General features: G+C 45.1%; 2 protein-coding genes across 3 annotated transcripts in view; one reads left to right on the forward strand and one right to left on the reverse strand.

Annotated features, from left to right (window-relative positions):
- Positions 1-291: 291 nt before the first annotated feature.
- On the forward strand, positions 292-3,699 carry mrm3a (mitochondrial rRNA methyltransferase 3a). Of its 2 annotated transcripts, XM_029170410.3 has the most exons (5): positions 292-721; positions 983-1,227; positions 1,306-1,467; positions 1,548-1,767; positions 1,846-3,699. In XM_029170410.3, the coding sequence occupies exons 1-5, from the start codon at positions 348-350 to the stop codon at positions 2,096-2,098; spliced, it is 1,254 nt and encodes a 417-aa protein (XP_029026243.1). In that variant the 5' UTR covers positions 292-347; the 3' UTR covers positions 2,099-3,699. The 2 variants fall into 2 exon arrangements, with proteins under 2 accessions (XP_029026243.1, XP_029026242.1); XM_029170409.3 differs by having other exon boundaries at positions 293-721; positions 1,548-3,699.
- Positions 3,030-12,310, reverse strand: part of nxn (nucleoredoxin) — a 38,612-nt gene continuing 29,331 nt past the window's right edge. The window contains exons 3-8 of the mRNA XM_029170411.3: positions 11,446-11,579; positions 10,079-10,179; positions 9,871-9,977; positions 9,272-9,451; positions 8,875-8,999; positions 3,030-4,007 (exon numbers count right to left, since the gene is read on the reverse strand). Coding sequence (XP_029026244.1) covers positions 3,825-4,007; positions 8,875-8,999; positions 9,272-9,451; positions 9,871-9,977; positions 10,079-10,179; positions 11,446-11,579 — 830 coding nt within the window. The 3' untranslated portion in view covers positions 3,030-3,824. The remainder of the gene's footprint in view (positions 4,008-8,874; positions 9,000-9,271; positions 9,452-9,870; positions 9,978-10,078; positions 10,180-11,445; positions 11,580-12,310) is intronic.

Genomic DNA, 12,310 nt, shown 5'->3' on the forward strand with positions numbered 1-12,310 from the left:
AGTGCGTTAGGAGATAAACGATTCGACGTTATACGTTCTTACTTAATGCAGTAATAATGCACATTATACAGTTAGGTTACCTTAATAAACAATACTGTGATTGTTGTTTGCAAAAAGAGAAAAAAAAAACATTTTAAAATTATTATTAATAATAAATGTTATTAAAAGTAAGAGTAAAGAGTAAGTAAGAGTAAAGAGTAAGTAAGTAAGCCAGTCCAACCAATCCACACGCCAACCTAGAGGGTGGCGGTAATGCACCAAATATTTGTTTGCCAATCACCGTAAAAAGAAGGAGAAGAAGAAGCAGCAGCAGCAAACTGTCAAATCGTGAGGAAGAAACTGCAAAAATGGCGGCGTGCATGAGAGGCATCATGTATTTAGTTTCTATTGAACGAAATGCTCTTTTACTAACGAGAGGAAGTTGTGTTATTGTTGAATCAAGGCGGTATGTTCGTGGACTGAGGAGGAAGCCCGTCAGAGTGTTGTTTCCCGATGCGGATACACAACTCAAGACTACGCCAAAGCCCCAACCAGCAGAGGAAAATGTCATGAGACAGAGGAAGGTGGAAACACTCAAGTCTACATCAGAACGAGTTGAAGACGGTGTCCTTGTCAAAGCGAGGATTAACGAGCGGTCAGCTGCCAAACAATCTGCTGTTCTAAAGGATTACGTTGATGGATTGCATTTTGAGAGGGCTTCTCCTGGAGATAAAAGGCTGGCGTAAGTGCTGTTGAATTGTAGTCACGATATCAAAGACACCAAAACTCTACCACACAGTTTGTCATAATCGGTCTTCGTGGGTGCAGCAGTTTATTTTCAGGCCCCCGATCAGTTATCTGCTTTTCTTTCTACCTATCTGGACACAATAATTAGGATCGGACTGCTTGACCACTGATTAGTTTCTGGCCAGCTTCCAGTCCAACAGTCTTTGAATTGGGTAATTGTATTTGTGTAAGTCATGTTCGCGCTGCTTTTCTGCAGGAGGTTGGTGAGTGTTGCTCGTTCCAGGACGTTTCGGGAACACCAGGGTAAGATCCTCCTGGAGGGAAGGCGTTTGATTTGCGATGCCATGGCTGCTGGTGCCACCCCACAGATGGTGTTCTTCAGTACAGTGGAACGCCTCAGAGAGCTGCCTTTGGACAAGCTGAAAAGGGCCACGCTGGTTAAAGTCAAGTTTGAGGATATCAAGATCTGGTCTGACCTTGTGGCGCCACAAGGGGTCCTGGGTAAGTGTCACCAATTTGTTTTGATCATTTTGAAGTACAAAAAGTCAGATATGTCATTGAATTCAACATCTTCTGCAGCTATATTTGCTCGTCCAGACCCGTCACGGTTGAACTTCACAAACAAAGGTCATTCTTTGCCGTTGTCTCTCATTTGTGATAACATTCGAGACCCTGGCAACCTCGGGACTATCTTGCGATGTGCTGCTGCGGTTGGGTGTCACAACGTTCTGCTCAGCAAGGGTAAGCTTAAGATAAAACTACAGCCCTTGAAAATGACTTGACTTACTACACAGTGGGCTTTAAACCATCTTTTCCTACAGGTTGTGTTGATGTCTGGGAACCAAAGGTTTTGCGTGGAGGAATGGGTGCCCACTTTCGGCTTCCCATCCTTCACAACCTGGAATGGGATGCTATTGAGAACCATCTCTCAAAGTCTGTGACCATCCACGTGGCTGACAGGAGTCGAGAAGCAGAGGATTCAAATGCTACAGCACTGCAAAATTCGTCCAAAGCAGTAGATTATGGTTGGACCAGCACAAGGTCTGAGCGCACTAACATGCACTTAGTGGATTATGACACAGACTCGGACTCTGACGATGAGGGACAATCTGTTCCCAGAGTGGGCTCCAAGGCATACTACGAGAGCTGGGCTCAGGCTCCTACAGCTATTGTGATTGGTGGAGAGACGCACGGTCTGAGTGTAGAAGCCGTCCGGTTGGCTGAGAAAACAGCCGGACACATGCTCTACATCCCTGTCGTTCCTGGAGTGGACAGCTTGAATTCAGCCATGGCGGCAAGCATCCTTCTTTTTGAGGGCAGAAAGCAACTGTTAAAAATATCACAGACATCACAGAAAAAAATCAAAATCTAAAGCTGAAAATAAAGGTTTTCATTTATTGTCCTCTAAATTAGACTAAAGGTGTACATTAGTCCTGATTAGACTGGAATAACGTATTAGTACAATTAAAGAAAAAAACTGAGTAAAGTGCGGTAACCTCTCAACTTTGCTTTCTTGTGAGTACTTTAATATTTTAAACAGAGCTCTATCCAAAGACGCAGCTCCAATCCAGTTAAGCAAATTGTTTGTTACTAAAATGTCTCCAGAACACTTATCAAGACTGTCATAAGTTAGAATAAAGGAAGAGAGTATTGGTCACAAGCCTTACTCTGCTTCTCGTTATTAAGCACTTAGGTGCAACTGCAAAGCTTAAAATTGGAATGGTCATTTTAGCTGTAAGAGCTTTCCATTACATACATACGTTACAGCTGTGCTGTGTTGAGTGACGTGAAAATGCTATTCTCTGCATTGACAAAAATGTAACAATGCGCTGAAATATTATAGGCTGCATGTCTATAAATCTACCATTTGGAAGTTGCGTTTCCTGCTCTAAAATACAAATCATAGAAAGAGAATACACAAATTTGTGTTAAGTTTTATACACTGCACTGAAATTTCATTCATATCCTCCTGGAGTGTAATAAAGGACAATAAACCTTTTTTGACTTTGACTCTGTAATAGCCTTAAATAAGATGCTGCACTTCAGGCATACTTTAATTTGGGCTAAACTGTGTGAAGGTCTTGTCCAAACATAACTTTATGTCTGCAGCCAGCATTTTTATGCAAAATAGTCACAATTGTGCAATCAATTCAAATGTTTTTAAACTACACTTTGCAAAAGTGGTATATCTGTATAGGATCTCTCGTAACAAATGCAATGTTCCAATGCATTTTCATTGACTAAATGTGTGATTTATATATCCAGCAGTCAACTGCATTGATAAAATGTAACAGGAGCAGAACTTTCTTGCCAGTGAATTTTTAATTGGCGCAATGACTGAAGTAACAGAATGTGGGAATTCATATGTACATTCAACACTTTTCCAATGTCACTTTTGTGCCTTCACTCGGCCTTTTCATTGGGAGATGTTCACAGAAAATCCCCATAATGACTGAGATGAGAACCACCATTAACGGCTGGCCGGAGATGACTTTCATTCACACCATCGCACACGCATGCGCACAAGACACGAGGGTTTTAAAACATTTGTGGTTTTGGCTGCACGTGCACCTGTCACTGTTTTTTATACAGCTACACCCAACTGAGATTCACCACATTAAGTGTAAGTGTGAACTGCTGCTGTAAAAATGCATTTTATTAATTTACATCAATGTGCAGAAATCAAAAGTAACAAGGCTCTTGCTGAGAAAATGCAAAGAAAGCAAACTATCAGCTGAAATAGGTCCACTGGGTATTCTCAGGTTTTCTTTTATTCTACTGTGTGAAAAAAATACAACTTATTTTTCTTGAGGCAAAAAAAACCCAAACAAACAAAAAATCTTCATATATATTAGTGTAGGAACTATAGTCAATGCAAGGCACCACGGGAGAAAGAGAAGACTCCATGAAGAGAGGAACATGTCTTAAAAAAAAAAAAAAAAAAAGTTAAAATGTCAGTAAAAAGTGAGACGTCTCTAACAGTCAAGGGGACCGGGACGATAGCAGGGGGCTGCGAGGGGTGAGGCGCGTAGCAACAAGTCGGAGTTTGATGAATGAGTGAGTCCGGTGTAGTGTGTTCCACTTCTGATTGGACATCCTTAGATTGGGTCCGGTTTGAGCTTTTCAGCAAGGAAGTCGCTGACAAACTGCTCCACCACGGCTGGCGTGATCTCCTCCACATCGCGCACATACTTGGCACGAGCCGACATGTCCAGGATGGTGAGCAGAGGCGCTGCTTCTGGAAGGTTGGTGTAGTCGCGCAGGGAGTCGCTCATGTCGTCCTGCGGGGAAAGAGACGAGACAGTGAGAGTATGATATTATGTGGTGTTACGGTATCTGATGGTATCCAGTTAATTGTTAATAGGTCTGTCTAGATGAGACATTGTAGTTGGTTTTAGTAATACAGTGGAGAAATAGTTATTTTCTATAATTTTGAACCGACAGTTCTATGGCCATGGTACAATTCTGGCTCCTATGTTCATTTGTAACAGACTGGCTACTTGATCTGGAGGCTCAATGTTGGAAGGATGAGCAGGGAATCACCTAGATATATTTGTTTGCCACATGGCTGATTATCAGAAATATTTAAAATATCACATATAGAAGAAAAGAGAACCTTTATCCCAGGTTTCCTCGTAACGTTTGTCTGTTGTGGTTGTTCTAATTGCATATGGGGTTAGAGGAGAGGAAGAACAAGACTAGCTTCAAACTGCTCAACACCTGGAAATTTCAGGACCTTTTACATGCATATATCTCTCATAGATCTGTTCATATAGTCATTTATCTGGACACACCGAAGCAGTCCAGGCTCGTTTTTGACATAAGGTTATCAATTCTCAATCTGCCTGCTACGGTCTCCATGAACACATATGACAGGAAAGAGGATACGGTCTCTCTTCCGCCTCCATGCGGGGCAGTCTGCCCAGAGACACCAGAGGGCTGGTACTTAGTCACACATCCTGCTGTGCACAAAGAAAGGAAGGCAGCCAGGTGGGCCAGCAACAACATCCCAGCTTGGTTTGTTCACCTCACATTCAAGTGTGATTCCAGTAGCTTTAATAAGGAAAAACCAGTTTTTGTATCTGCACATGTTGTGCCTTAGGCATGATGTCACCTTTCACCCCTTTACATGGTAGCTACAGCTAACAAATGAATCCCTTCCCTTTCGCAATTCAGCTGCTTTCAAAGCAGCTTAGAGCCTATTAATTATTGAGGCGGAATAACAAATCGCACTGTTTCGTAATTGTGCTTCATTCACACCTGGGAGTGCTCTTGGATCCTCACATTCTTGTCTTGAAAGCGTTCCATTATTCTCCCGACGTGTTTTTTTCCAAGTGAAACGGATTTCATGCTTTGAGGTCACAGTTAACTTATTACACGCACTGTTTCGTAATTGTGCTTCATTCACACCTGGGAGTGCTCTTGGATCCTCACATTCTTGTCTTGAAAGCGTTCCATTATTCTCCGTGTTTTTTTCCAAGTGAAACGGATTTCATGCTTTGAGGTCACAGTTAACTTATTACACGCGCGCAGCTACGGCGAGTTGATCGCTTTTCTCTTCCTCATGACAGCGCGCCCTGATTCCCCCTCAGCTTACTTTGCTCGACTTGAAAAGATCAGATCAGATCAGTTTCATATGGAGAATATGATGTTGAGGAGGCGGAAGTAGCAGTTAACGGCCAGAGGGTGGCGCTGCAAGAAAGCGCCAGGCTGCTCAAAGGAGCAACGACTCTCTGTGACTGATGCAGTCGCAGAATTAGGAGTTTTGTCAAAAAAACAAAAAAGATGTAGCGATTTTGGATCAATTCCCTGGAATAAACGGAACAATCCAGCTTTTTCCTCTTCTCTTTCTTACATCTTCGTTGTTATCAGAAAATCCACAGCTATTGCTGTGAAATAGATCAAACCACACAATCAGCCCTCAGACTTTTTGCAGCGTAGCTCGGCTCCACTGCTACCTAAAAAGGATAAGTATGCTAAGATGTAGTCTGTGGCCTCCACTTTGTGAACTGCTAACAGATGGAACAGATGAGCTCCAGTGTGGTATTTTTATTGTAAGCAGCGAATCTCCCCTGAATGGAACCCATGGATTTCATTACGCTGCAAATCAACATGCGATGTCCACGTAATGCTCACACATGTCACTGATGACAGAGCGTTTACAAGTGAAATACTGTCCAATCATCCTACTACAAATAAAGCCATTTCCTTTGCATGGTCCCTTGCAGCTCTACTGTCTCCAGAATATAAATCATCATTATATCAGTACGTCAGTGCGCCCTCCCAGACTCTCCAGCACAAGAAGTCACCAATGTTCAGGAAGTTGTGCATCCTTTTGTGGATTTGTGTGTGTGTGACATTCACCCCCCCACACACACACACATACACACACGACCCCCTTGCCCTCTACAGCTCAGCTCAGAATAATAATAAAAAAAGGACAAAGGGTCTCTCTGGTGTAGCCTGAGCTCACAGCTGAGATAAGGCTCAGCATGTTTACCATGTGGAACCCGCTGGACCATGTCAGGCTCGTTCTGATTATTGATGCACTGGGGTTATTTCACAGATGATGGCCATATGATAAGGCCTGAGCTGATGCTGATAACAACCCTCCCCGCTAGACACCAGCTGACGCCTCGTCAGATTCATTATTGTGAACCGTTGCACATTCTCAGTGTAAACTCATCAACCAGTGTATAATGCTGGACATTAAATAAAGTTTTTAGAATGAGCCACGTGAATTACACAGCAGACATCTTAAATGAGCCCACAGCAACTGCTGTTTTTGTTTTGCTAATGAAAATGCATTTAAATCAGCTTTGATGTGTTAGCATGTTATGCATATGCTAATCTAATCAAGATGAACACTATACTTCCACGATTAGCATGTTAGCAATCACAACATGACATAATACTTATTTGTTAAGTTGTTAGGTATTTTGATTTATTTAACCACATTTTTTGTTGATTGTTGTCAGTTACTTCTCATTCCCAACATCTCCGACAAAATCATCTGCAAAGGAAGTGGTGGAAGTGCCTAAGAATTCTGTTTGTAGTAGTAACGATAATAATAATAATAATAATAATAATAATAATAATAATAATAATAATAATAATAATAATAATAATAATAATAGAACAAAAGGGAGATAAAAAACAAAAACAATGTGTTGCCTGCCCGCTCCAGTTTACAGTCAAGTGGAGCCCAGTATCCCAGGCTCTTGTTCATGAGTGAGGGCAGGATGGCATGAAATCGACAGACGGGTCGTTTGCAGCAGTAATGTGGTTGGTGGAGAGGATACTTACAGAAACACCACTGATCGATCTACGTTCCTACTCTCCCCTATGGCCATCATCAGCCTCAGGGGGCTGGGGTCCCCCAGCAGAGAGGTGGGATGCACTGTCGCAGCACTCAGATGGCACAGGCATCTGTTTTCAAATGCCTATTCTGGGCATGTCCCACCAGAAATAGGTCCAGGGGAAGAATGCCTTGGATCCCCCCAAACCAGGAAGAGTGTCCAGAAACAGGCAAGTCTGGTGTTCTCTTCTGGGACAGGCTGCCCCACTTTGTTTAAACACAAAGGGATCACTAACTGTCACAATTAAACAATTTAAATCTTAATGTGAATCTTGTGGTTAAAAGTTTTCTTTTAAAAAAACGCATTCCTCAAGTTTAGCAATTTAACTCTAAAGCTTCATGTAAAGCAACAACCTAAGCAGGTGCTTGTTAGCTCTGAGGCTGGACTGGGACATCGTTAGCTGAGCAACATAATGACGAGGAGGCTTTATAATCATTTATTTGCCTCACATTAGCAAACATAATGTGCCCACTGGAAAACAAGACTGATTATTCTGTTATATAAAATAATATATAAAAAATATATAAAATATTTTTTAATAATATTATATAGTTATGGTTAACTTTCAGGTTAGAAAGTCACTAGACTAGAAGAACTGCATCATTTGTAATCAAGTCATAATTTTCCTGTTCCATAAATCAAGAACTAGGAAGTGTTGAGTAGAATCACAGGCAACAGTTCGACGATGCCTGCAACAAAAATCCAATTCTTGTGTCGCATGCAAATGGAACGAGTGTTCTATTTACCAGACGCTAAACAGCATAAAAAAAACCAACAAAACAAAACTATGACCCAATCATGTGGTGTGTTTATAAAGCAGTATGCTGCTCTGTGGTGCACACTTTTCTCAGCGGTGTAAGAAGATCCTGTGTCGTACAGTATCTTCCCCCCGAGGCGCTGCCAGCATAGAGCTGTAGCAGCTGGCCTGGCAGGCAGCGAGCTGCGACCAGGACTACGCTGGGCCAAGATGCAGGAACCAGCAGACCCAGTGGTTTTAGATAGACATCCGAGCTACACACAGGAACCGATACCTGGGCGATATGGATGTAAAAATACCTGGTTTAACATGGGAGCCAGGAGGGAAACAAAGCAAAAAGGTATGCGGCCGCTAGAGCAGCAGAAACTTCAGAATCACTTCAAGTTCCAGTGGAACAATGTGTCTTTGTGTTAAGGTCACATAAATTTTGGTAGCAGACAATGAAATAGTATCGTGTCGAGGGTGACAGGGTCGAGTGGCTTTGGACACACACACCCACACACACACACACCCACACGGTCAGACACATGTGCAAAGCCCCACAGCTGAAAGCTAAGCCTTTGAGCGACATGAGAACCCGGTGCTGTCCTCTCAGGCTGTGGGTGGAAGGCGAGCTGGGAGCCTAAGCTGGTAATTGTGTCTGCTGCTGTTAGGTTCACTATTTCTGGACGGTTTTAAACACAGTGCCATGATGTAATAAAAAACCCAGTGGTGTCACAACACGCACGCACGCACACAGACACACGCACGCACACAGACACACACAGACACACACAGACACACACACACACACACACACACACACACACACACACACACACACACACACACACACACACACACACACACACACACACACTACTAGAGTAGGATGGCGTGTGTGTAGCTGTGATTATCAAGATTCCAGACATCAGGTTCTCATCTTTAGGAAGTCTAAGAAAGCGCTATAAGCAGGACCTGGTACTTCATGCATTACCTAAAACAGCAACTGTACCTCAGCCACAGACATCGCTCTCGAGTGGCTTATCTCACCTCTCCAGCCACAAAAAATAGCAGCGGCGTCTCCTCCTCCTTGGCTTTGTACTTCGCCACGAGCTTCTCGGCTATTTGCTGAATCAGCTCCTTGGCTGGCTCCAACTCTCCCTCCTCTTCGGCATCTGATAAAGAACAAACCCAAACCAAAACGCTCAGCTGGGTTTTGTATTTATAGGAACCTAGGGTTTCATGTCGTTAGCTAGCGCCTCTCCGTCCTCACAACCTGCCTGCGTTCATGACCAATCCTTTTTCCTATTATTCGTCAGCCTGCTGCATGTGGCACCTTTGCATCTTTGCTATTAGCATATAAATAGGTTCCATTTCCTGCAGACCTTTTGACACCAGATGCATTTTCCAGGGTCTGACATTCAATATGCTCGGTTCTTTCGCTCACCCACGAACAGCACGAGGCAGGGCCCCTCGTGGAGCTGCACGGCGTTGGCCTCGCTGAGCTCCAGCACGGGCCGGGGGTGCCATGGGAAGAGGCGGCACTCCGGGTCGTTCAGCACCTCCACGCGGCCTTGTCGCGTGATCATGTGACCCTCAGTGTCGAGCAAAATCAGCGTGGGAATACCTGAGGTTGGAGACAAAGCAGAGGAGCTGAACAGGGAGGTGCTTCGGATCATTGGTGACGCAGACAGTTCACATTTCAGACTCATTTCCTCTCCAGCTTTGTGCGTTTCTGTCCCTCTATGATTCCACCCCTCCTCACTTTCTTCCCCTCTTGCATCAGCCTCCGTCTGCCAGCGGACCGAACGCGGGAGCTGGTGTGGACGCCGCCGTGCATTCCTCGCATTCAGGGGAGGAATTCGGCAGAGGCCAGAAGCCAGCGCTCGCGCCCCTCATCCACGGCGGCGAGGCGCAGAGGGAAGGGGACCTCGAACCCGAGTCTCACGCCACATTCTTGCGGTGCAGCCGTTAATGCGTAGACGATGCTAACTCTCTCCTGGAGGCTTTGAGCCTCACTGGGAGGAGGACGTGGCGGCGTCATACCTTGTATTCCATAGAGCCTGTTGAGCCGTGAGCGCCGGGCCTCGTCTGAATACGGCACCGCCAACCACGGCATCTCGCTGAAATACTGCTTGAAGGACTCCTCTGACCTGGAGGGGGTCGGAGGACACCACAACACACCAGGCCGTGATGGGGGGCTGATCCGTGACCAACATAAACAAATGTTTCGTTTTCTGGCACCACGACTTACCGATCGGCGCTCACGAACACGATCTCGAACTTCTGACCCGACTCTTTGACGATTCGATACGATTCCACCAGGACCCGGGTCAGGCTGCGGCACGGCGGGCACTGGCACAGACAGAGAGTGAGAGAGAGAGAGCAGAGGTGAGCGACTGCTGCAGATTCCACTGACCTGGGTACTTTCCAGTTCTCAACTCCCACCAAAACCCCTTTTCACCAACTAGTAATTGTCTGTTGTTTTGCATCAAACACCATCCGAACATATCCCGGACCTCTGAAAACACTAATCCTGCTCTAATACTCCAGCTTGAGAAAGTATTTCTTCCTCCTGTCTGTGTTTGGGGAGAGATTGCACGATCCAGGAAGGGGGTCGGAGGTATGGCTGGCATTAGGATGACATCAGAGCCACAGCAGAAAACAAACAGACCGCTGGAAAGTCTGGGTTTTTTGCTTTCTCATTAGTAAATGTTTAAATACAAATACATGCTATTAAAATACCACAAAGGTGAGATGGATGTAATTATTGCTGTTAACAGAGTTCATGTATGTATGTTTAACTACTTGAAACAAACTTCAGCAGCTCTGTCTCATTGTGTGCTAATGGAATTCCGTTGGAGGGCTTTTAATAATCATCTTATTTATTTATATTTACAAATATTGTAAAACTCTAATGGAGGTATGTGGGTCATTGCTGGGGGCAGCAGAGACAAGCTGGGCCATATTATTATAAGACACTGTCCAATCTCCAACCCACAAAACGCTACTGACTCAGTTTTATCCTAAAAGAAACAATCTCCTCATGCGGTGAGGAAAAAAAAGGAAAGCAATCGCACTGTGAAATGCAGGTCATGCATCCGCGCCACGGGCCATTCCAGGTCTCCAGTACATTAGGGAAGAACTTTAAATACACTGTAAGCGGGTGCCGGGGGCCCGGTGGTGGCATGTGATGTTTGTACTACTAGATCTACCATTACCCCGGCTGAGTGTAGCTGCTGCTGTTAATGCGTTGGTGACTCGTCCCTTTGGTTCGGTCCAGTGTGGGCTTTGAGCCGGCCTTCGGGCGCCTCCATCTCTGGAGATGGGGCTCCGCCTGCTGCTATGCTAAAAGGCCTGCATCACACCTCATTGCGAGGGCTCCACAGGCGACCTACTGCACTGCCTTCCGTGCACTGCCGGGTCGCGGCCGAGGAGACAATAGTGATGACGTCAGCGGGGTGTGGTGGCGAAAGGAGCGTGGATGGAAACACACTCCACCCACCTGCTCCTCTCGCTTATCTGGCTCGACTAACTGCTTCGCTTCTTCTCCAGACAGGGATAAAAAAAAAAAACTAAAAAAAACACAGGCTCCTCTTTGTCCTCCATCCCTGCACTCACCCAATGCGCCGAGAAGTACACTCCCACGTAGTGTCCCTCCAGAGAGCTGCTGTCTGTCGTCTGCCTGTTGTTCCTCAGCAGGGGCCCCGCCACCACCTCGGCAAATGGCTTCGGCCCCCAGGGGAACTCCAGGCCTGCGCGGGGAACATGGGAGGGGAGAGCAAATCAAGAAGGGCCCGTGAAGGAACATGTGTCTACAGCCGTGCTGCGCTGAGCACTGACCGGAAGGCCAGCGCGGCTACAGAGGAAATGCCCACACGGGGATTTGTCTTCGTAGGCAGAGCACAAAAAAACCCAACATACACCTGTAGTTGAACGAATAGATGAATTCCAAATGGTATGTATCCTATCATGTATCTAAAATGAGCCCTTCATATGTCTCTCCTGCTAATTCAGCTACCAAAGCTTAAATAAATTAAACCGTTTACATCACAAATGACTTTAACTCAATAATCAGGTGCCAGTGAACACTGCGTTTCTGTGGCTTCTGCCTTTTTCTAAACACGCCAGGTGCTAAATACAGTTTTAAAAGCAGACTGAAAGCCGAGCCTCCAAAAGACCACGAACACTCGTACAATACTTTGCTCACGCTCTCTTTCACACTTTTCATTTCCCGCTTTCAAGATGGCTCCATTGTTGGTGTTAAAGCTACAGACCTGCATGTGGTGCGCTTCAATTAAAAAAAGGGGGAGGTCATCATAAATAAAACCCTGTATGGCCGGTTTATAATAGATTCTTTATGTGAGAGGGGTTTTCTAGGGCTTCATTAGGCAGGAATGAGAAGTCTGCGCTGCATCGGAGTCGCCTTTCATAGTCGCCCGTTGTAAAAGTGCACTCCATCTTTATGCTGCAGGCTGGTGCTGCC

Source organism: Betta splendens, chromosome 13 (assembly GCF_900634795.4).
Source record: "Betta splendens chromosome 13, fBetSpl5.4, whole genome shotgun sequence".
Taxonomy (NCBI): Eukaryota; Metazoa; Chordata; class Actinopteri; order Anabantiformes; family Osphronemidae; genus Betta; species Betta splendens.